The sequence below is a fragment of the Muscardinus avellanarius genome (genome assembly GCF_963383645.1).
Source record: "Muscardinus avellanarius genome assembly, chromosome: 21".
Taxonomy (NCBI): Eukaryota; Metazoa; Chordata; class Mammalia; order Rodentia; family Gliridae; genus Muscardinus; species Muscardinus avellanarius.
This window is the reverse complement of record NC_137807.1, coordinates 6,532,350-6,552,739: the sequence shown is the minus strand read 5'-3', so window position 1 is coordinate 6,552,739 and position 20,390 is coordinate 6,532,350. Positions and strand designations below refer to the sequence as shown.

The 20,390-nt window shown below is 60.4% G+C and overlaps 1 protein-coding gene across 1 annotated transcript in view; it reads right to left on the bottom strand.

Moving 5' to 3' along the window:
• LOC308278128 (fibrosin-1-like protein) overlaps positions 1–13,400 on the bottom strand; it is a gene marked incomplete at both ends in the record, with an annotated part of 63,755 nt that extends 50,355 nt beyond the window's left edge. Inside the window, 2 exons of the mRNA XM_080717753.1 lie at positions 120–320; positions 13,137–13,400. Coding sequence (XP_080573879.1) covers positions 120–320; positions 13,137–13,400 — 465 coding nt within the window. The remainder of the gene's footprint in view (positions 1–119; positions 321–13,136) is intronic.
• Positions 13,401–20,390: the final 6,990 nt, after the last annotated feature.

Below are 20,390 nucleotides of genomic sequence, written 5' to 3'. Positions count from 1 at the left end.
GTGCCCCATACCCAAGCCCGACAACGATGGAGCGCGTTGCCAGGAGGGCCAGATGCCGACGGGTGGTGTCCAGGTGTTGGTGGCCTGCAGAATCCAAGTGGGGCAGGGACCGCACTCACCTGCTTGGAGGGCTGCAGTGGGGCCTTCCTGGCCCCTCCATCACAGGCGGGGCCTGAGTCCTGCCCGGGGCTGCCTGCCTCCAGGGGCGGCCTGCTCTCACTCGGCTCTGCAGGTGGGCAGGGTTCAGACTCCCGGGGCTTCTTGATGAGGCGGCGCTCCCACTTCTCCTTCCGCTCGTGTGGCTTCAGAGCCATGTCCCTCTGTGGGGAGCAAGGGACAGCCTGTCAATTGGTAGGGTGCCCTGGGGGGCCACCACACTGAGGGTTGGGGTTGCACCTCAGGGGGAAGGTGCCTCCATCTTGGGAAGGCCATGTCTGGACCAGAAAGATGGCGGTGTTGCCTACCACAACCAGGGGTGGGGATGAAGCAAGGTCCCAAGGGTCGCAGTAAAGGGGCGAGGGCGGAATGTTTAGCCCAGTGTATAGTCTCTGGCAACTCCAGAAGAAAAGAGCATGGGCTTCATTCCTGCTGCTCCAAAGAGCTCCGTTGAGACCAGGGCTACTTTAAACACCAGGCCCTAGCCTGGGCCAGAGATCCCCGTAGCCTTCTCAGGTGATACCCACAGGAAGTGCTGCCCAGGTGACACCCCCAGAATGCCCCCCCCCCCGACACCCACGACACAAAGGAAGTGCCCCCAGGTGACACCCTCACAACACAAAGGAAGTGCCCCTAGGCAGCACTCTCATATCCCACTTCTCGCTGAAGTGCTCTCCCCCAGGTGACACCCTCATGCTCCCCAGAGAGTTCCCCCAGGCAACATACCCATGCCCCTCAGGTGGTACCCCACAGCTGTGGTTGGTGATGGAGACCCTTGCCAGCTCTTTGGGTACTGGGTCCTGGGGTCACCACGATCGTGTCTTCCCTAGCTCAGACACTCGGCGTGCTCCAGAGCATGCCCCAGGCCTCGCACCCCTGCCCTGCCTGTGGCACCATGGCTCTAGTTCTAGGTCCCCACTCTGCACTCTGCCCAGCAGTGAGCACCCCTGCCTTGCAACTTTGCTCCAGGCTCTAAGACGGCAGGGAGAGAGAGATGCATGCTGAGAGGCAGCAGCCAGGAAGCGGGTTCAGCAAGGGACAGCCACCCAGAGGGAACCGTGAGGGAGCACAGCAGGGCTGGAAGGCCCTCGGGAAGCAGGGTTCCCAGGGCAGCTGGGGCCTGCCGCAGCACACCAACACCGTGCACCCTGGCTCCCGTGGTCCCCATGGCGCCTGAGTGCTGTCCCCGCCCCTCAGACAGTGGCAAGCCCTGAGCCCAGCAGCCTTCCAGTCATCCTGCTGTGGGGCGGGCCTGTGGCGCTTGCCTTCCTGGTCTGGGTGTCTGCTCTCCCTAGTGAGGGCCCAGATCTGCAAGTCCCAGACACTTGCCCCTGGACACACCACATTCTTCAGCTGAGTAGATAACAGAGCTGGCTCATAGGATGTGCAGCAGCCCCTGAGGGAACCTGGGGTCGCATCCACGGAGCCAGGGCCCTGTGGAGACAGGCTGCCCGCACTCTGGTCAGGTGGGCTCGGGCCTCTAGCGAGCGCAAGATAGGAGAGAGGGAAGTCTGAGTGGGAGCCAGGCAGGTGCAGACAGAGGTCCTGAGCTCTTCTCCAGCCATGGCACCATTCACGCATGGTGGAAAGGCACCAGCCACTGCAAATGGTTTGAATTGACCACATTCTGTAAATCTGTTTGGGCATTTCTTGGCTTTAAGAAAATGAAAGGTTCCCACCGGCCCCTCCTCCTGTTTCTACTGGCCCACCATCGGGCCTCTCCCCCTCCCACAGGCTGTTCTCTTATCCAGCTCCTGACCTGCCCCACTCAGCCCAAGGGCATTGCCACAGTGCTCCTAAATACACATTCTAGAGGACAGCAGCCCCAGGACAGGAACAACTTCCAGGAGCCTCCAGGCCTCAAGAGTGGACCCTGGGCCCAAGGGACTCTGCCATGTTCACCTAAAAGGACAAAGATGATTCCCGGGTGTGCAGGCGGGCCAGTCCCGGTCCAGCTCAGCCTCCGCGCACAAGCAGGAACCCAGCTGGCTCTGCGCCTGCTGCACCATGAGGGCAGGAAGAGTGCCTCATCTGGGCATGCTCACGGCCTTGCCAGGGTGGATGAGCAACGTGCAGCCAGCTGGCCACTCTGGGGCCGGCACCTGTCTGGGTTCGTGGTCTCCACGGTACCGGGAGGCCTGTGTCCAAGAGCCCAGAGTGCAGGCTGGCCCTGTCCATGTGCCCAGCACGCATGCCTGCCCCACTCTGGGGCTGGCTGCAGGCTTCCTTCATGCTCGCTCAGGTCATCCCAAATCTACCCTCAAGGTCCGTGCAAAGCTCAGAGAGGTTGTCCAGCCTCTCGAGGGCCAAGGCAGTCAGCAACAGGTGTCTGCGACCCCCACATTGCCCCCAGAGCCTGAGGGACCCTGGGCCAGGATTCAGCCAGAGCAATTTCAAGGATGGTATGGGCCACCACACGTGCCCCCAGGGCTTGCTGGCAGCAGGGAGTGTCTCCACCTACTTCGGGCAACACCAATACACACAGTCCACAAGTCGAGACCTAGGCCAGAGAGGCAGCACTCGCCGCCCAGGCCAGCTCTGGGGCCACCAGCTCCCGCTCTCCCCAAAGGCAGATGTGCTGCAGAGAGACCCCAAGCCGGGAGAACCCCAGAGGGCATCGAGGCGGGCCTTGGCCACTGTCCTGACAGCTAGGAGGCTGCAGGGCCTCACACCACCCTACCCCTGCCCCACAAACAGATCTGCTCTGGTGCACACCTGAGGCAGCTAGGGCCCCACATGCAGGACCCTGCCAGGGCCAACAGCCTGCAGGGTCATGGGCAGTGCCAGGCCCTACCTCCCTGCTCCTCTACGGAAGAGCACCGGGCTGGGAGCACAGTGTGCTACTGAGAAATTGTCAACTAGATTTTCCTGTAGTGACTTAAAAAAATACCAGTGCATTATAGTCTCACAGCGTTATGAACCTCATAATGATAGCGACACACGTGCACACAGCATGTTAAAGTAGGGGACGCTTCACACATTTGCACGTCATCCTTGTGCAGGGGCCATGCCTATCCCTGCATCGTTACAACTTAGCACATGTGCTGCCAAAGCAATCACCTGTAGGGACTTCCTTGTGTGAGTGGTACTGGGGGTTGAACCAAAGGGCATTCTTCCTCTGAGCCACACCCCCAATCCTATTTTTTCCCCCCGAAACAGCTAAGTTGGCCTTGAACCTGCAATCCTCCTGTCTCAGCCTCCCAAGTACAGGACGACAAGTGTGCGCCGTCACACTCAGCTCTGTACTGATGTTACAGCACCATCTTCCAGGACCGCTAAATGTTATTTCTATGCAGCACCACTAACATTTCTAATTGCACTACAGTAAACCAACCACATAGAAAGAAAGTAATTATAACATGGCCAACACAGGCCAGTTCCCTTCACAAGCAGGGCTGCTGAGTCCCACTGTGGCCCCTGCAGTGTAGCCCACCCTCCAGCCGGGCTGGAACTAGAGCCCCCCCCCCATCACTAAGCTAAAGGCTGCCCCCTTGAGAGGGCAGGAAGCCTGGCCTGGGGGTTGGCCCACTCGAGACAACCATCACCCAAGCAGGGCTGGGCCTGCAGCCCCGGGACCCTCCACTGGGGAGGGTCAGTCCGGGGAGCACAGCGGACACCTCTGGGCCTCTGCTTCTGAGAGCATGGCTCTCCTGCCAGGCCCCATGCTCACTTCCCTACCTGACCTCCCTGCAAGCTGCAGCCCACCCTCCTCCCTCACACTAGGATGGCAGATTCACTCCTCTGAGCTGTGGTTTGCCCCGCCCAGCCAGCCCAGGTTCCTCTGCCCAGGCAGGGCTCCCTGTGCCATGCCCGCCAGTGCCTGCTGCCCACACCTGCCTCCTCGGCATGGGATGGTTCTGACGTGACCCCTCGCTGACTGCTGACCAGGTTTACATTCACGCTGCTGGCCAGACAGATGGCTTTGAGGTCAGTGTCTTTGATGCAGCCACAGCCTACTAGATACTTCCTTCTAGAACTGATTTGCTAAAGGCCATGGCAGGGGAGCGGCCTGTGGCCTCACTCTCCCATCCCAGCGCCTTCTTTTGACAGGATTCTTCTGGGCTGCTGTGAGGACTGTGGCCCAGGGTGGGGCAGGATGAGGGGCATGGCCCAGAGCAGTAGTGCGCGGGAAGGAAGAAGTGGCGGGCAGTGCGGCAGTGCACAGGATCAGGCCCAGCCCCGCACCGTCCCTGAGGTTTCTAGGAGGGCCTGCCTTGGAGATGGAGCTCATGATATCTCAGAACAGTGTGTCCACATAAAGGAAGGCCCAGGGCTCCTGGCCCTGACCTCGTGACGTCACAGGTCTGCTATGGTTACTCTTTTACATGGATGTAGGTTCTGTGTTTTCTTTGTGCACATAAACTTTCCCATAATTAAAAAAGAAAGAAAAAAAGAAATAGACCTCAGTGAAGACCATAAGAGGGAGCTAGGAGGAGGAGCCAGAGGGCAAGACAACGGGGGCCAGATGGGCCTGTGCTGAGGCCTGGCTTGGGGACAGAGGGGGAGGCCTCGCTGCCCCGGGGTCAAGGTAAAGGGTCCCTGGGAACCTCCCCACATGGTCTCCAGCAGGAATGGGCAAGCTCCACTTGCTACGTGGCACACTCCCCTCACCCCGGGCCTTGGACCCAAGGTGGGCAACTTCAGGTCTGATTACCCCAGCCCCAGCTGTTATTCAGTTGTCACCCAAGGTAGGCCCCTTCTGCAGCAGTGGCCGGAGCCAGCCCAGGACTGCTGCAGCCACGTGAAGGCCTGCCCCTCCTGCCTGACTGGCCTCCACTGCTGGACAGCTTGGTCCTGTGCACAGGGTCCAGTAGAACCCAGGGTGGGTCTACCTGGTGATAGGGTCAGCTGAGAGTGGGTCGGCAGAGGGACAGGAGCTCCTGAGTGTGCCTACCACAGGACCCTCATCCTGACACTGGGAGGCAGGGTCATCCTGGCACTGGGAGGCAGGGTCATCCTGGCATGGAAGGCAGATCCTGTCACTGGGAGGTGGGGTCACCCTGGCACTGGGAGGCGGGGTCATCCTGATATGGGAGGCAGGGTCATCATCCTGGCACTGGGAGGTGGGGTCATCATCCTGGCACTGGGAGGCGGAGTCACCCTGGCATGAGAGGCGAGGTCATCCTGGCATGGGAGGCAGGGTAATCCTGGCACTGGGAGGCGGGGTCATCCTGGTGTGGGAGGCGGGGTCATCCTGGAATGGGAGGCGGGTACCTCCCTCCAGATGAGGAAAAGAGGCCTAGTCAGCACAGGGCTGCCACGCACAAGCTGAGGAAGAGGCGTGGGTTGGAGCCCAGGCACCTGGTCAGGGCTCACACGCCTTCAGGCCTGGCTGGCAGGCAGGGCTGAGATGGCACCTGAGCCGGCTAGCAAGGGGCAGCTGTGTGCTGGGCCTGGGAGGCAGGATCAGGCCACCGATGCTCCAGGGGCACTGGGGGAATGTGGGTTTTATTTTAGGATGAAGGAAACTGCCCCTGGGGTCTGTGCCAGGTAGCAGATGGGATCTGAGAAGGCAAGTTCGCCCCAGCTTTATCTGGGAGAGCTGTCTATATGCCTAATTTTCCCCCTAGGGCTGGAGGGAGGATCTGAGCCCAACCCACCTGGGGGGGACAGCCCAGGCACACCAAGTCTCCAGGGCAGGTTGCCATGGACCCACCTGGCCCTGTACACACCAGGTCCCCTGGTCCTGGGCAGCTCTCTGCCGTACAGTCCCTGGAGAGGCACAGGGTCATACCTGCCTCGATGGCATCAGAGCCCTGGGCAAGGGGTGGGGAGGGGCTGGTCACGGGGCAGGAGCAATACCTGGCCCAGACACACCAGAAGCCCACAGGTGAACAGAACGGTGTGCAGAGAGCTGAGAGGTGGCAGGGTCAAGGCAGATGAGAGGCCTGTGAGGACTGCTCTCACCCTCTCATGAACACTCCCGGAGAGGAAGTCAACAGGGCCGGCAGATGGCCTGTGGACAGGGTGCAGAGACAGGGAGGGAGAAGGGCCATACCTGGTACCATGGAGACACTGTGGCATTGGCCCTGCCCCCGCCAGCAATTCCCAAATGAGGGTGCCCTTATGCCTGGCACTGCTGCCACTAAGCCAACAAGTCCTGGAGTGAGGCAGGGCCTCGAGCAGCAGCCGCTGACGGGGCTGCGCCTGTACCCAACATGGACACAGCCTCCTTGCCATCCCCAGCCAATGCCCACTGGCATGGAGAAGGACTGGCTGGCACAGGCGGAGCAGCCACCTCCAGCCTCCCAGGCTGGGTCAGTCTGAGTGGCTCCGTGGCCTAGGCCCCCACTCACAAGGAGCCCACAGGACAGTGCCTGTGTCTCCTGCGTCGGAAAGGCTGTTCCAATAAGAGTCACAACCAGGGCTGCCAAGACTCGTGTCTAGCAGGCCAGGAGGGTCTGCCCAGTTACGCACACGTACACACGTGTGGTCTACAGCTGGGAAGAGAACACACAGCCTCCAGGGCCTGCCTGGTTGGGGGTCCCCCACCCCGAGCACAGCACGAGGACTGCCAGTGCGATCACTCACCAGCTTTCAGATACCAGATTTAAAAGTGCTCCTGGTCAGCCAACGGCCAGGCGCGCTGGCTGGCACGCTTTTATTCTGTCACTGCTGTGTAGCGGGGGCACTGAGACGTTATCTCAGAGTCCCTGGAGCCCGGAAGGAGAAGGCGCCTCGAGTGCCCTTGGGGACAGCACATCGCCCCAGCTTCAGCCTGGCCCCCCCTTCTGCAGACACCCCCAGCTTGCCGACCGAAAGCCTGTGTCTGCTGAGCTGCCACTCGACGGGCCGACCCTCCCAACGGTCAGCAACCACCACCTGGAAAACTGCCCGCTGCAGCCCTCTCCTCACTGTCCCAGAGCTTCTGCACAGCCTGTGCTCCAACCCACTGGCCTGGGAGTTCTCCACTGCAACCCCAGACTCAGTGACAGTCCTTTACTGCCCTCCTGACACCCACTCGTACCTGGCTTGGGGGCTGGCACAGGGCTGATAAATGCCAAAGCCAGGGAATGAAGACAGGCCAGAGCTCCACCCACTGGCCCAGTTAGTCCTCCTGGCCAATTCCAGAGGTCTGATATAGAAGGGCACTGCCACGGGCCTGCTGAGGCCTCACAGATGCTGTCTCAGGGTTGTTACCACAGCTCATCTGAGCAGAGTAGGAGGCCTGGGGACATCTGAGGGCATCCAAGGCCTAAGGGCTCCTAAAATACGCAGGAGCTGAGGGGTCGGGAGGCTTGGGTGGGATCTGGATGGAGAAGACAGCCTGGGTTGTAGGGACTCATGGGGAGGGTCCCCAAGACTGCCTCCGATCAGGGGCCTGGATGGTGTGGGGCCAGGTGATTCCTCTTCTCCTGGTCTTGGTCTCCCTCCAGGAGTCTCCTGACGCTGACAGCCAGGCAGGCCCACTCCTGCAGGACTCTCTCTAGCCTGCTGCGTCAGCTCCTTCCTGGCTCCCCCACCTGCTTCCAGCCAGGTGTCCCCTGGTGTCTTTCCTCATTACCTGCGGCCTCCAGCCCCGCCACACCATGCAGACTAACCAGTCACTAGTGCGCAGAGCTGGATATTGGGACCGGAGAATTCTGCCCAGTGCCAGGAAGCTGTGATTCTCATGCCACTTGGGAGGTTCCAGAGTACAGGAAAAGCCAGAAAACTCCAAATGCAAATGCAACAGCACCAGAGAAAGACAGCCATGGACAAACCTCACTAGGAGGGAGTATGGTGGCGGACCTCCAACCCGGAACGACTCCATTTACAGGGTTGCGGGGTTTGGGGAAAGAAAAGTCGGTTTTAGTGAGCAAGGCCCTGGCAAAGAATGTCCCTCTGAGCAGCTGCACACTGGCGCCAAGGGACAGGAGAGGAGGGACACAGATGTCCACAAACAGTGCCCCTGCCACCTCTTTGAAGTGCTAACAGATGCAACAAGACACAAAAAGAAACAGGCAGAGCAGCAGAGAGAAGCGCAGAGAGGAGCAGCAGGAGGGCTCCTGCAGAGGCCAAGAGAACCCACTGCAAATGGCCAGCACTGTGTAGAAGGCAGACGATGCGGCACCACTAATGGGTGGGAAAGGGCTTGCTTAGGAGAGCAACCCTAGTTAGAAGATAAGGTGAAAAAAGGTTCCTACTCAGTGACAAAAACTCAGAAAGACACAAGCACGAAACAGTGCCAGCCACCAGCCAAGGGCCCCCAGACCTCTGGGAAGACCCTCCCCCAGTGCCAGCCACCGGCCAAGGCCCCAGACTTCTGAGAAGCCCCTCCCCCAGTGCCAGCCACCAGCCAAGGGCCCCCAGACCTCTGGGAAGACCCTCCCCCAGTGCCAGCCACCGGCCAAGGCCCCAGACTTCTGAGAAGCCCCTCCCCCAGTGCCAGCCACCAGCCAAGGGCCCCCAGACCTCTGAGAAGCCCCTCCCTTAGTACCAGCCACCGGCCAAGGGCCCCCAGACCTCTGGGAAGCCCCTCCCCCAGTACCAGCCACTGGCCAAGGCCCCCAGACCTCTGGGAAGCCCCCCCCCCAGTCCTGGGGCTGCCTTTTTGCAGTGGGAGAAGGTACCTGCGAACAACACTGTCACCTGCTCCGCCTCCCATGGACAGTGCCAGAGGGCAGCCAGGGCCCGTGGGGCAGGCAGTCAGAAGAACCTTCCAGCAGAGAGCAACACCAAGGTCCAGGTTTGAGTGTCGCAGCCAGTTTGGGGACCACAGCAAGGACCTGGAAGGACCTGGAAGGCTGAACCAAGAGGGGAGAGGCCCAAGAAGCCGGAGGGACCGGCTTACAGGGCAGTGTGGGTAGGGAGACCACAGAGGGAGGAAGTAGTCTCCTTCTGGAGCCACAGGGGCAGGTACAGGCCCCATGCTGATGTGGTGCCAACCAAGGCAGCCAGGAGCCAGGGCCCCCAGGTGCGGTGGGCACTGGGAAGGACCAGCCCCACTCTGGAGCCATGAGACTCTCTGGGAGGGACTGGGGTCAGCACTGCCACTGAAAGGCCAACACCACCCACTGGCTCCAGTTCTGTGATTGGGCGAAGCAGTTCCCCTCTCCATGCCTCAGTTTCTCCACCTGAAGAACAGGAGGCAGCCATGAACTCCGTGCAGGAGGCTCAGACTCCTGAACGGGAGTCACTCTGGCCCACTCTCCTCACTGAGCCCTATTTCTCTCGGCCCCAATCCTGTCTGTCCAGGGGTGGAGGGGCATGGGCATATGGTCCTTGGCCTCCACAGCAGGACTGACCGTGTGGGCTTCAGCACCTCTGGTGGTCCAAGTTATACTGCCAGATCCCGTACACGGACCATGCTAGGCAGGCCATGTCCCACATTCCCATCCGCTACGCCATGCTTCCAGCCAGATCCTGAACGGTGCTGTGGCGTCCCCCTAGCCCAGCAGGGCCTCACATGGAAGGACGACCACCCAAACCTCCAGGAGGGACCAAGGGTGGCAGCTCCCATGGCTGCACACACTGGAGCTCCTAGAGCCCCTCTGCAGCTGGAGTTGCAGCCAACCCCGAGCGGCTGGGCGCTGGGCGCTGTTGGAGAAGCTGGCTCAGTTGCTTTTCTTTTCTCTTGCTTTTCCTTAAGAGATGGGGATGGTTGTTACCCTGGCTGGTATGTCTAACTCCTGGGCTCAAGTGTTCCTCCTGCTGGCGGTACAGGCACGCCACCACACATAGCTCTGGTGTGTGGGGATCGCACACATTACTTCTCCCAGGGCAGGTCTAGTTAAGCTTTAGGAGCGTTCGTGGCTAACAACATAACATGCTCTGGTAAGAGAACGCAGAAACAAAACTGAGAGAAAGGCAGTCAGCAGCCACCAGAGCCGGCAGGGGATGCTCCTGTCCGTCCTTCGCCCAGGTCCAGCAGCTAGGTGGCAACGAGCAGCAGCCTCTCGTGGGCCGCGCCGCTGCGCCTCGCTCACCTTCACGGAGAGGAGCAGCCCTACCTCCATGTCGACGGCCCCTCTGCACCTGGCCACGTTTCCAGACAGAAGCTTTGGGAAGGGTGAGGTACAGCTGACATGCCGCAGCACCACCTTTTCAGAAAGCTTGACCTCTGAAGCAGGTGAAGCAATTTGCTATTTGAAATAAGCAAATTGACAAAATATCACACGGGAGCCACAGGAGAAGGAGGCTCCGCCTGGAGCCAGAGGCAGAAGTGCACCCTGGGAGCTGGCCTCCTCCCAGCAGCACAGACCAGAGCCGGGCAGCCCAGCATCTCACCCCAGGCCGAGGGTGCCGGCCCGCCTTGGAATGGAAGGCGTACAGAGCGCGTGCCGCGGAGATACAGGTACCAGCACAACTTGTTCTGTGGCCTGAGGCCAGCACTTGCATCTGACACAGCCCCCCCACCCCCAGGCAGAGAAAAGCAGCACTGTCCCAGCTGCCGATGTCCCGGGCAGGAGGGCCCTTCTGTCGCCTCTGGTCAGGACAACCAGGAGACAGTTGCCTCAGGAACGAGAGGGAAAACAACAGCCACCTGTCCAAACTGCCCAGGTGTCCCTGCTTCCTCAGATTTCCTGTCTCTCTCTCACCCCCACCCACCCGCCAGAGAAACAAAAGGTCAACGAGGACCAAGCTCAGGCCTGCAGCTGCCCAGCCCAGCCCTCCACACACGCTCAGCTCCACCCCGGGCTCTGCTCTGGTCTGCAGCTCGACTTCCCCCAGCCCCCTTAGCTGAGCCCCCCCACAGCAACATCTAGGGAGCACCTGCTGCCACCGGCATAGGCGGGCAGGCACACGATTGCGTGGACGGGGTGACGGGATGGAGGGGCTGCCTGGGAACGAGCTGGGGCAAAGGTGACGGCCACTCTTCTTGCCAGCTACCCCTCACAAACCTCCGGCTGCGGCAAAGTGTCTACACCTGCTGAGGGGGTGAGATGCTTCTGGGGCTGGGTGGGCTCCTCTGACACTCAAAAGTGTCAGCGACAGTGTCACGTCCTCTGGGGGGTCCCAGGTCTGAGGATGAAGTGGCTGGGGTTGGGGCAGGGTACTTTGGCCTTGAGCATGTAACCAGCATCTCCCTCTCTGGGGTCCCATGTGGGTCTACAGAGCAGTGGACCCTACACCGCGGATAGGACAGGCGGGGGCGACCGGCTCCGCTTGCCATATGCCTCAGTGTTCCTGTCTGTGGAGTGGGGGTAAGACACCCCTGAGTATCAGCAGAGGAGAAAATGAATTAGTTGATGGCTGTAGAGACTGCTCGGCACAGTGCACATTCAGAATCAATGCGACTACGCAGTACCTGATCTTTGACGAAAAACACTACACTTCGCAAGAAATGAGGCTACTCAGGACGCTTGTGGGCAGGCCTGGCAGCTGTGGTATGCCCAGAAGCTCCTCACTGCCCCAGACAGGCTCCGAAGGGTGAAGAGAAGCACAGGAGACCACCGTGTCTGTGTGAGCACAGGGAGGCAGTCTGGCTTCCTGTGACCTGATGGGGCTGGTTCCCAAAACCTCTACCGGCAGCCCGGAGAAGCAGGTGACCACCAAGGACAGGCACGGCACCTGAACTCAACGGGCTGGACTCACTGTGGCGCGCCGTGAGTGCTCACGTGCGGAGCTGCGCTGGGCATCGGGGCCTGTGGGACACACAGGGCAGGCACGGTGCCTGCTCTCCCCGGGCTTGTCGTGGGAAGAGAAGCTGAAGGGCCAGAGAGCTTACAGAGCAAGGGCAGCAGGGAACAGCAGGTGAGAGGAGAGTTGGGGAAGGGACATCAGGTGAACAGTACTGGGGAGAGGACACAGGTGGGAAGATGGTGGGGCTGGAGACAAAAGGGGCCGCCACAGGGCGGGCGAAGGTGTGAGGAGGCCTGCAGGGGTAGGGCCCTCAGACCTGAATAGCTTTTGTCACCTGGCTCAGACAGAGGTGGGGCATCACATCATGGCAGTTACAAGTCTGAAGCAGGAGGGGGAATCAGCGCGTGCAGTGCGGGACCTTGGCCCTTGCCTGGCTTGTCGTAGGTGCTCAGGAAACCTGCAGGAAACCCTTTCTCATGTGTGCGGACCCAGTGTGTGCCAGCGCTAGGGACAGGGCCACCACATACCACCAGAGCATGCTAGCCGGGGACCCTGGGTGTGCCCGCAGGTGTGCAGGATGAAGACTGACAGGGAGTGTGGCGGGCACAAGCTACCAGACTCTTCTGTGGTCACAGGTGTCTCACCTCTGCCCAGCCACCTGTCCAGACAGAAAGCAGCAAACCCATGCCAGGGCCACCCCCTGGCCACTGGTACCCTGTGGCTCTCTCCACACCTTGGCTCTCTCATCCCAACTCACACCTCAGGGTTAGGGTGTAAACGGCGAGAACTCCTCACCACCTCCCCTTCCCCAAAGCTTGCTTAGCCTCTGGAGTGGAAAGTGACAGGCAACAGACACCAAGCCATGTCTGGGACCCAAAGCCCAGCAGATGCGATGCTGCAGGCTCACCTAGACGGAAAGCTGTGCCTTCCCGGCGCCAGGGCCTGTGAAAGGCAGAAAGCGACTCCTACACCCTACCTGCAGCCTCTCTGACAGTATCTGGCTTCCTGCTCCACTCACCTGGGCTGGGGCAAGAAAGACAGTATTTGCTCAGCAAATATTGTCCATGATAACTCAGCCTGACAAGCAATACTTTTTGCCAACCTATTGCTCACCCATAGATCACCCATAGAGTTCTCAGCGTGACCCTCCCTCCTATGGGTGTTCGCAGCGATCACCCATAGAGTTCTCAGGGCTGACCCTCCCGAAGAGGAGGGCAGAACAGGAAGAACTCAGCAGGTCGGTCTTATCACTGCCTCCCCCCACCCCCGCCCAGCGCTGCCCAGCTCTCCGGCGCGCAGGGACAGCAAGGTGATAATTTAGCAACAAAAACACAACTGCCACAAGGCCGACGGCGCGGCCCCCTCTGGTCGGCGAGGTCCAGGTCTTCCCGGCTCTGAGGCCCTCGCCCGGGCGCGGTCTCCCGGGCCCCGCGGAGCGGCACGCGGTCCCGCCGCGGCTTCGCGCGCCCACCTACCTCCAGGGCCTCCAGCGTGCTGAAGCTGGCGATGGCGAAGCCGTCGATGACCTCCTCGTCCTGCGAGCTGGACTCGCGGCGGCGGCGGCGCGGGGGCCGCGGGGGCGGCGCGCCGCGCAGGCCCGCGTTCTCCTTGCCCGGGCTGGGCTCGGGCTCTTCGCCCGACGACGGGCTCTGCGCGCGGGCGTCGCGGGCGGCTTCCCGGCGCCGGCCACGGTCCCGCTGCGCTCGCGATCGCCGGCTCGGCCGGACCTTGGCCTCCATGGCGGCCCGAGGCGATGACCTTGGCCCCCGCCGCCTGCTACGCCGCGCCGCCGGGCTGCGAGGGCGCCGCGCGGGCTCGGGGCCGGGCCGGGCCGGGCATGCCGGGCGCGGGCGCTCAGCGCCGGGCGCCGCGCGGCCTGGGACCCCCGGCCCGGCGCATCGGCGGGCGGCCGGCGTCAGTGGCCCTCAGCCGGGTCCCCGGGGACGCGCCCCATGGCGATCGGCGGGCAGCGGCGGGCGGCCGGGATCCTGGACGCCGGGCTCGTGAGGCGACAGCGGCGACGGCGGCGCCCCGAGCGGATAACAACTGACGCACTTCCGCCCGGTGCGATCGCCGGAGGAAGTGGGCCTGCCACGGGAGCTCGCCGCTGGCCCCGCCCACTCAAGGCCCCGCCCACCGGCACCCCACTCGCCTCGGCCCCGCCCTCCGCGCCCCTCGCGCGCCAGGCCGCGTCCCATATGCGCTCCTCCCTCCTCGGCCCCGCCCCATACCGCCCCTCGCGCGCCAGGCCACGCCCCATGTGCGCTCCTCCCTCCTCGGCCCCGCCCCATACCGCCCCTCGCGCGCCAGGCCCCGCCCATCTGCGCCCCGCTCGCCTCGGCCCCGCCCTCCGCGCCCCTCACGTGACAGGCCCCGCCCATCCGCGCCCCGCTCTGCTCAGCCCCGCCCTTCGCCCCGCCCCTCACGCGCCGGGCCCCGCCCCATCTGCGCCCTGCTCTGCTCAGAGCCCCGCCCACGCAGGAGGCCCGCTCAGTCCCGCCCCGCAGTGAGGACTGGCTCCACTGGGCCCCGCCCCTTCTGCACTTTACTGCGCTGAGCCCCGCCCTCAGTTTCATACCGCTAGTACGACCGCGCCCACGCTGGAGCCCCGCCCCCCGAGAACAGGCCCCGCCCCAGAGCCCCGCCCACTGCGGAGCTCTCGGTGATTAGCTCCGCCCCTCCAGCCCCCACGTGGGCAGTGTGGGGTTCCTGCTTCGGGCTGCCGCTGATCCTACGTGTGGAAACCCGAAAGAGGCGCACGTGGGCTGGAGTGGGCAGTCCACAAAGCAGCGAGGCGGGCTTCCCCGTCCGCGCGGGGCCCCGGGACGCGACCTTGGGGACCCGCTCTCCATCGCCTTGGCCATGCTGCCTGGTGGCCACGAGCCAGCGGGTGGGCTGCGGCAGCCGGAAACGCAGGGCCAGTGGGGGTCGGAAGCTAGACCAAAGGCGGGACCCATTCTCCAAGGGAGGCCTCTGGGGTTGGAGGGCTAGTCTTCATGGAGAGGGGGCAGGGCACCTGCGCAGCCTGGGCTGGGTGGGGGGTTCCTACAGTGGGTCGTGAACTTGCCCTACATTTACCAAGTGCCTCCCCTTCCATGTCTGCTGAATGCGGCAGTGGATGAGACAGAGACCCTTTCAGATGTGGGTGCGACCCTGAGCACAGGGGCAATGTGAAGAAGGGGAGTGCAGCAGAGAGTGGACCCTGGTCCCTGACAGGTGGGGACCTGGGCGGACACCTGCCCCCCAGCAGGAGCCCTGTGTCCCGGGTCATGCCTGTGGAGGCCCTGGGGCCTCAGTGCACAGCACCTACGGAGGAGGGCTGTGCCCTTTGAGGGCTGGAGGTGCCCTCTGGGCCAAAGCTGGGGCCCGGAGGAGGGCTGTGCCCTTTGAGGGCTGGAGGTGCCCTCTGGGCCAAAGCTGGGGCCCTTAGGAAGGTGGCTCAGGGCCCCTCTCCTCCTCAGGATGGGATGGGTCTCCCTCCTCCTCCCACTCCTGTCTTGTTATGAAAACGGTATTGTTATGAAAACACTGGTTCTCTCCCCCTCCCCAGCGCTCTCCCTGTTAAGATCTTGGCCCAGAAGAAAGAAGCGACCCCTTTGAGGACAGAAGGCCAGAAAATGTGGGTGGGGGTCACGGGCTTCTTATTTCAGCCTCACAGGCCTCTCTTGGGGGCTTTGGGGCCCACACTTCTGTCCAAGCATCCTGTCCCCAGCCTGCAGGGACCCTGGACCTTTCTCTTCCTCTTTCCAGAACAATTGCTTGGGATCTGCTGAGGTTCTGAAAAATTCAAATGTAGAAACTGTTTCTTTGCCCTTCTGGTCTCCAAAGATGTTCAGATGTGTGGCTGGCCCTGGCAGAAGGCAGGGTCTCTGGAGACCCCCTATGGGCTTCCTGTTTCCCTCAGCTTTCCCAGAGAGGGGCCCCAGCTACCTCCAGGTAGGCCATGTGGGGACTGGCTGTCACTTCTCTAGGATTCCTGGCTTAGCCATTCCCTAGGGAGGTCTTACTTTGGGAAATCTTTCCTACAGGGAGAGAACATCTGGGCTGATGTGTGGTCCCACCGGAAACAGATGGAAGGGAAATTGGAGCTGAGGGTGGTCTGGTACCAAAGCCTGATCTTAATGACTCAACACCCCACACAGGCCCCGCAGGACCTTACATCATAACCTCCCCCCCCCCACACACACTGATTTCCTTGTGCAGTTTGTGGTTGAGTTATGGTGCTTCCTTCCTTCCTTCCTTCCTTCCTTCCTTCCTTCCTTCCTTCCTTCCTTCCTTTCTGTATTTATTATCTATCTATCTATCTATCTATCTATCTATCTATCTATCTATCTACTATGGTACTGGGGATTGAACCCAGGAGTGTTCTACCTCTGAGCTATATCCCAGCCCTTTCCGTTTTTGTTTTGAAAGAGTCTTGCTAAGTTGCTGAGGCCGGTCTCTTACCTTCGACCCTCCAATCTCAGCCTCCCGAGTATTGGGATTACAGACATTTGCCACTATACCTGCCTAGCTACTCTGTTTTGACTACTCTAGTTTGCGTGTGAATATGTATCTCTCCCATACCAGGAGGGGGATGGATGCTTTAGGGTTTGAAGTCAAAACCTGCTGCACCCTGGCTGCCAGCTGCAGTTGGCTCTCAAGGCTTCAAAAGGTGGTAGTGCCACCCAAGAACTGGATTTTACACTTTGCTTATTTCATTCTCAAAACAAATAGCTCCATGGGGCTAGAGGCACTTGTTGGGCAGGACCATTCCAGAACCAGATTGCCTGGGTCCAGTCTCAACCCACCACACCCAGGCAATGCTTGGGCCGATGATTTAACTTCTCAGGTCCTGGATTGTCTGTGGGGTAGGGGTGGGTGGCACTGCTTCCCTGCTGTGAGGTAGGGGATCCCACCAGCAAGGCTGGAGAATTGCCTTTTCATGGCTCACTGGTGTTATGGGAAAAAACTAACTTCTGTGGGTTCTTGGATTCCATGGCGAAAAGAATCCTGGGCAAGACCCAGGGTGTCCTAGGCATGACCCTGGGTCTTGCGGTCACCTGCCACAGTCCCTGGATTGTCTGCCCTCCCCCTCCCTTGGCATATTCTTCATTCCCGGGCTCTTTCTCCTGTGTTCTGTCTCCTTCTAGCCCTCCTCCTAGGCTCCCATTGCCCCCTCCTCTGTCCCAGGCCCTAGGACCCACTCTTCTTGTCAGCACAGGGAAGAGGGGAGCCCACCAGTCCTCCACCTTCAGGGACCCTGCAGGCAGGGAGCCCTCTCCTCTGAAACACTGACCTGCGACATCCTCGGCCTGGGCCCTCACCTGGCCACCGCTGCTGCTCCCTGGCAGAGTGGACTCCCAGCAGAGCTCCAAGCAGCTATGCAGGGGCCAGGCTGGCCCGTCAGCCCTCGGGCTTTGCCTTAGAGCCCCGCTGCCCTTCTGCAAGGCTTTGTGCAAAGTTAATTGATGTGAATTTTCACGCAAAATTCAATTTGTGCCAACAGATCCCAAGCGGGTCCTATAAATCAGCAGTGCCATCTGTCCTTTGGGGTTCAAATATGTTTGCAAGGTGAGAGCCAGAAAATGCATTCCACTTCCAACACCCCCCCCCATGCACTATCTATGCACCAACTGTCCTACTATCAGGATGGACATCTGTGAGTTCAGCCCTCTGGCATCCCTTCCACCTCCTTTCTAGATCAGGGTGTTTTGAACACTGTACCTGTTTCCATGGAGACAGTGTGGCAGACAGCCAATCCAAGGCCCTTACCCTCTCCAGCCAAGGAATGTACTAGGCTCTTGCTGTGATAACGCTGCATAACAAACAGCCTCCAGAATTTCAGGAAGACCGAAGGCTGCAGGTTGTCAGGAGGGACCTCTGCTTCAGGCTGTGAGTGAAGGTAAGCCTGTCCAAGGGGCCTCCTTCTCTGGATTCAGGGTGAAAGGGAAGGTCATGGGTGCACCCACTCTCCAGAGCTCAGAGGCCCATGCTAAGGCACAGGAGCACGGCTAGCAGCCTTCTGTCGTGTGATAGCCATGGGCCACCGGCAGCCTAGGCAGAGAACCGGGCACCTGCTGCTCTGCAGGGGTCTGCAGAGCCACACTGCTACAGAGAGGAAGCAAAGAATCAGGACAGTTCCCCTTTGTCACTGCAGGTGGCATGGACTGTGCTGGTCAGATGGGCTGCCCTCGGTATTGGACAGGAGTGGGACAGGGCATCCAGCCACGGCACCAGGTGAGCCCCCCAGCAGATGCAGATCCTTCTCTGTTTCCTGTAGGTCCTTGCACTGCGCTTGCTGGCTGTCCCAGGTCGTGGAAGACTCCTACCATCAGTCTCCGCACCGTGTGGCAGTTAGTGGGGCAAGAAACGAGGCCAGTAGGGTGATGGGCAGCCTCCTGTGGCACTCAGGTGCCTGAGCTGGACCAGACCACAGGCCAGTGTCCTACCAGCTGTGTGAACCCCAGAGGAGGGCGTGGACCGGCCGTAGGGACGGGCTGTGGGCTTGCAGTCACTTTGGGGAAACAGCGGTGACCGAGGGGGTGAGCTCCTGGCTCCCTGGCTCTGATTCCTGGCTGTAGCCCGAGCTAAGGGAGAAGAAGCACAGGCCTGGTGGGAGCCCGGCGCTGGGTCTGGTCCTGTCTGGCTCTGATCTCGTCCTTGGGCTGCAGGGCTCCCAGGGGAAGCCGCACTGTGGTCAGGGGTGGGCATCCGGGCCAGAGGAAAGTGCAGGCTCCTGGCACCCGGGAATGAGGTGGTCTCTGGAAGGCGAGCGAGGCTGTCCCTTGCATTCTGTTGACAGGACCCTGAAGGGATCTGAAGCGAGGGGAGTGTCGGGCTGGGTGTGCCGCTTTGGTAGGTGGGTTGGTGGGTAGAATGTGTCAGAATGGAGTGAAGGTGCAAGGAAGCTGCTGCCGCCCACCCCAGCAGACGGGGGCCACAGGCAGTGACGGCAGGGGGACTTGAGGGACGTGGCTGACCACCACCAAGCTGGCGATGGGCCCCACTGGGGCAGAGGACCTGCAGCGAAGTCCTACATGTTCAGTGCACAGGCCTCGGGACTGCCCTGGAGGGTGCTGGCCCAAGCCTGGCCGGTTCTGAACTGAGGCCTGCTCCCAGGAAGGCTGCTGGCCTCTGGTGTGGGCCGCTGAGGACTAGATGACGAATCCAGGCATTAATGGGTGACCAGAGAGGGGCACGAGGGCCAGAGGACCTCCTGAGCTGTTACAAGCAGCTCAGAAGAGATATCCTTTAGAGATTGTTAGGGTCTGGATTGTGCCCCCAAGATTATGGACGTCCCAACCCCAGGAGCTCAGAATGCAACTGTTCAGAAATGGGACCTTTCACTGGGCACTGTGGCACACATCTGTAATCCCAGTATTTGGGAGACTGAGACAGGAGGATCTCAGGTTCAGAGCCAGCTTCAGCAACTTAACAAGGCCCTTAGCAACCTAGTGAGATTCCTTTTCAAAATAAAAAGTAAAGCCGGACATGGTGGGGCACACTTGTAATCCCAGCATTTGGGAGGCTGAGATGGGAGGATCGAGGTTTGTGGACAGCCTCAGCTACTTAGTGAGGCCCTCCGGAACTCAGTGATACCCTATTTCAAAATAAAGAACAACAAAATAGGGCTGAGGTGTTGCTCAGAGGTAGAATGTTGCTTTGGGTTCCATCCCAATACTGCAACAAATAAATAAATAAAATAGGGCTGGGGGTATAGCTTGGAGGTAGAATGCCCCTGGGTTCTATCCCTAGTACCACCAATCCATACATTAAGAACATACTTTATCAAGATATACTTAGCATATTAAGCGCTAAGAAGAAAAGAATAGGGTTAGACCTCAGGCCAGTGGAGGCACATTTAGGGCGTGGGGCTGGGTGCAAAGGGCCAAGGCCCCCCAGGGCACAGCCCCAGCGAGGTCACCAGGCAGGATGGGGCCTGTTCAGGGAGAAGCTGCCGCTCCTAGTGCGGGTCTAAGGCAGTAAAGGCGGTCACATGCGTGCAGAAACGTGAACACCCGTGTTCTGGCAGCCTGGAGTGAAAGCAGCCATCTCTTTTGGGGCCAGTGACTCTGGCATCAGCAGGGTGGGGCACACTCTCAGTGGTGCACATGGGAAAGGCGTTGGCCCTGAGAGCCCTCCCAGGCGCTGGCCCGGGATTCCCGCCTTCCGCAGGACAGCTGGTGTCTATAGTGTCCATGCTGGCCCGCGTCCAGCCCGGGCGCCCAGCCTGGAGCACTTGTCCCTGAGCCATCCAAATGGAGGTCAGCAGGGGAGCTCCTTCGTCCATTTGCTCCCGGCCTCCTGTTTCTTGCTGTCCCAGGACCTCTGAGCTTGCTCCTCCCTCTCCCTGTGGTTGTTAAACCTCTAAAATCTTTGCAGCGATGCCCCCTTCCCGGTGAGGCTCTTCCTATTTATTTATTTATTTATTTATTTATTTATTTATTTATTATAATTAGTAGTACTAGGGATTGAACCCGGGGGTATTCGACCTCTGAGCTAGACCCCACAGCCCTTTTTATTTTTATTTTGAAATAGGGCTTTTGCTAAGTTTGCGGCTGCTCCCGACCTGCAATCCTCATGTCTCAGCCTTCCAAGTACTGGGATAATAGGCATGTGTCACCATGCCCACTCCTTTTTTTGTTTGTTTTTGTTTTAGCTTTATTGAGTGGTTTTTGACAATTAAGAAGGGTGGCTGGACACAGGCATAGTGGTGGTGCACACATGTAATCCCAGTACTTGGGAGG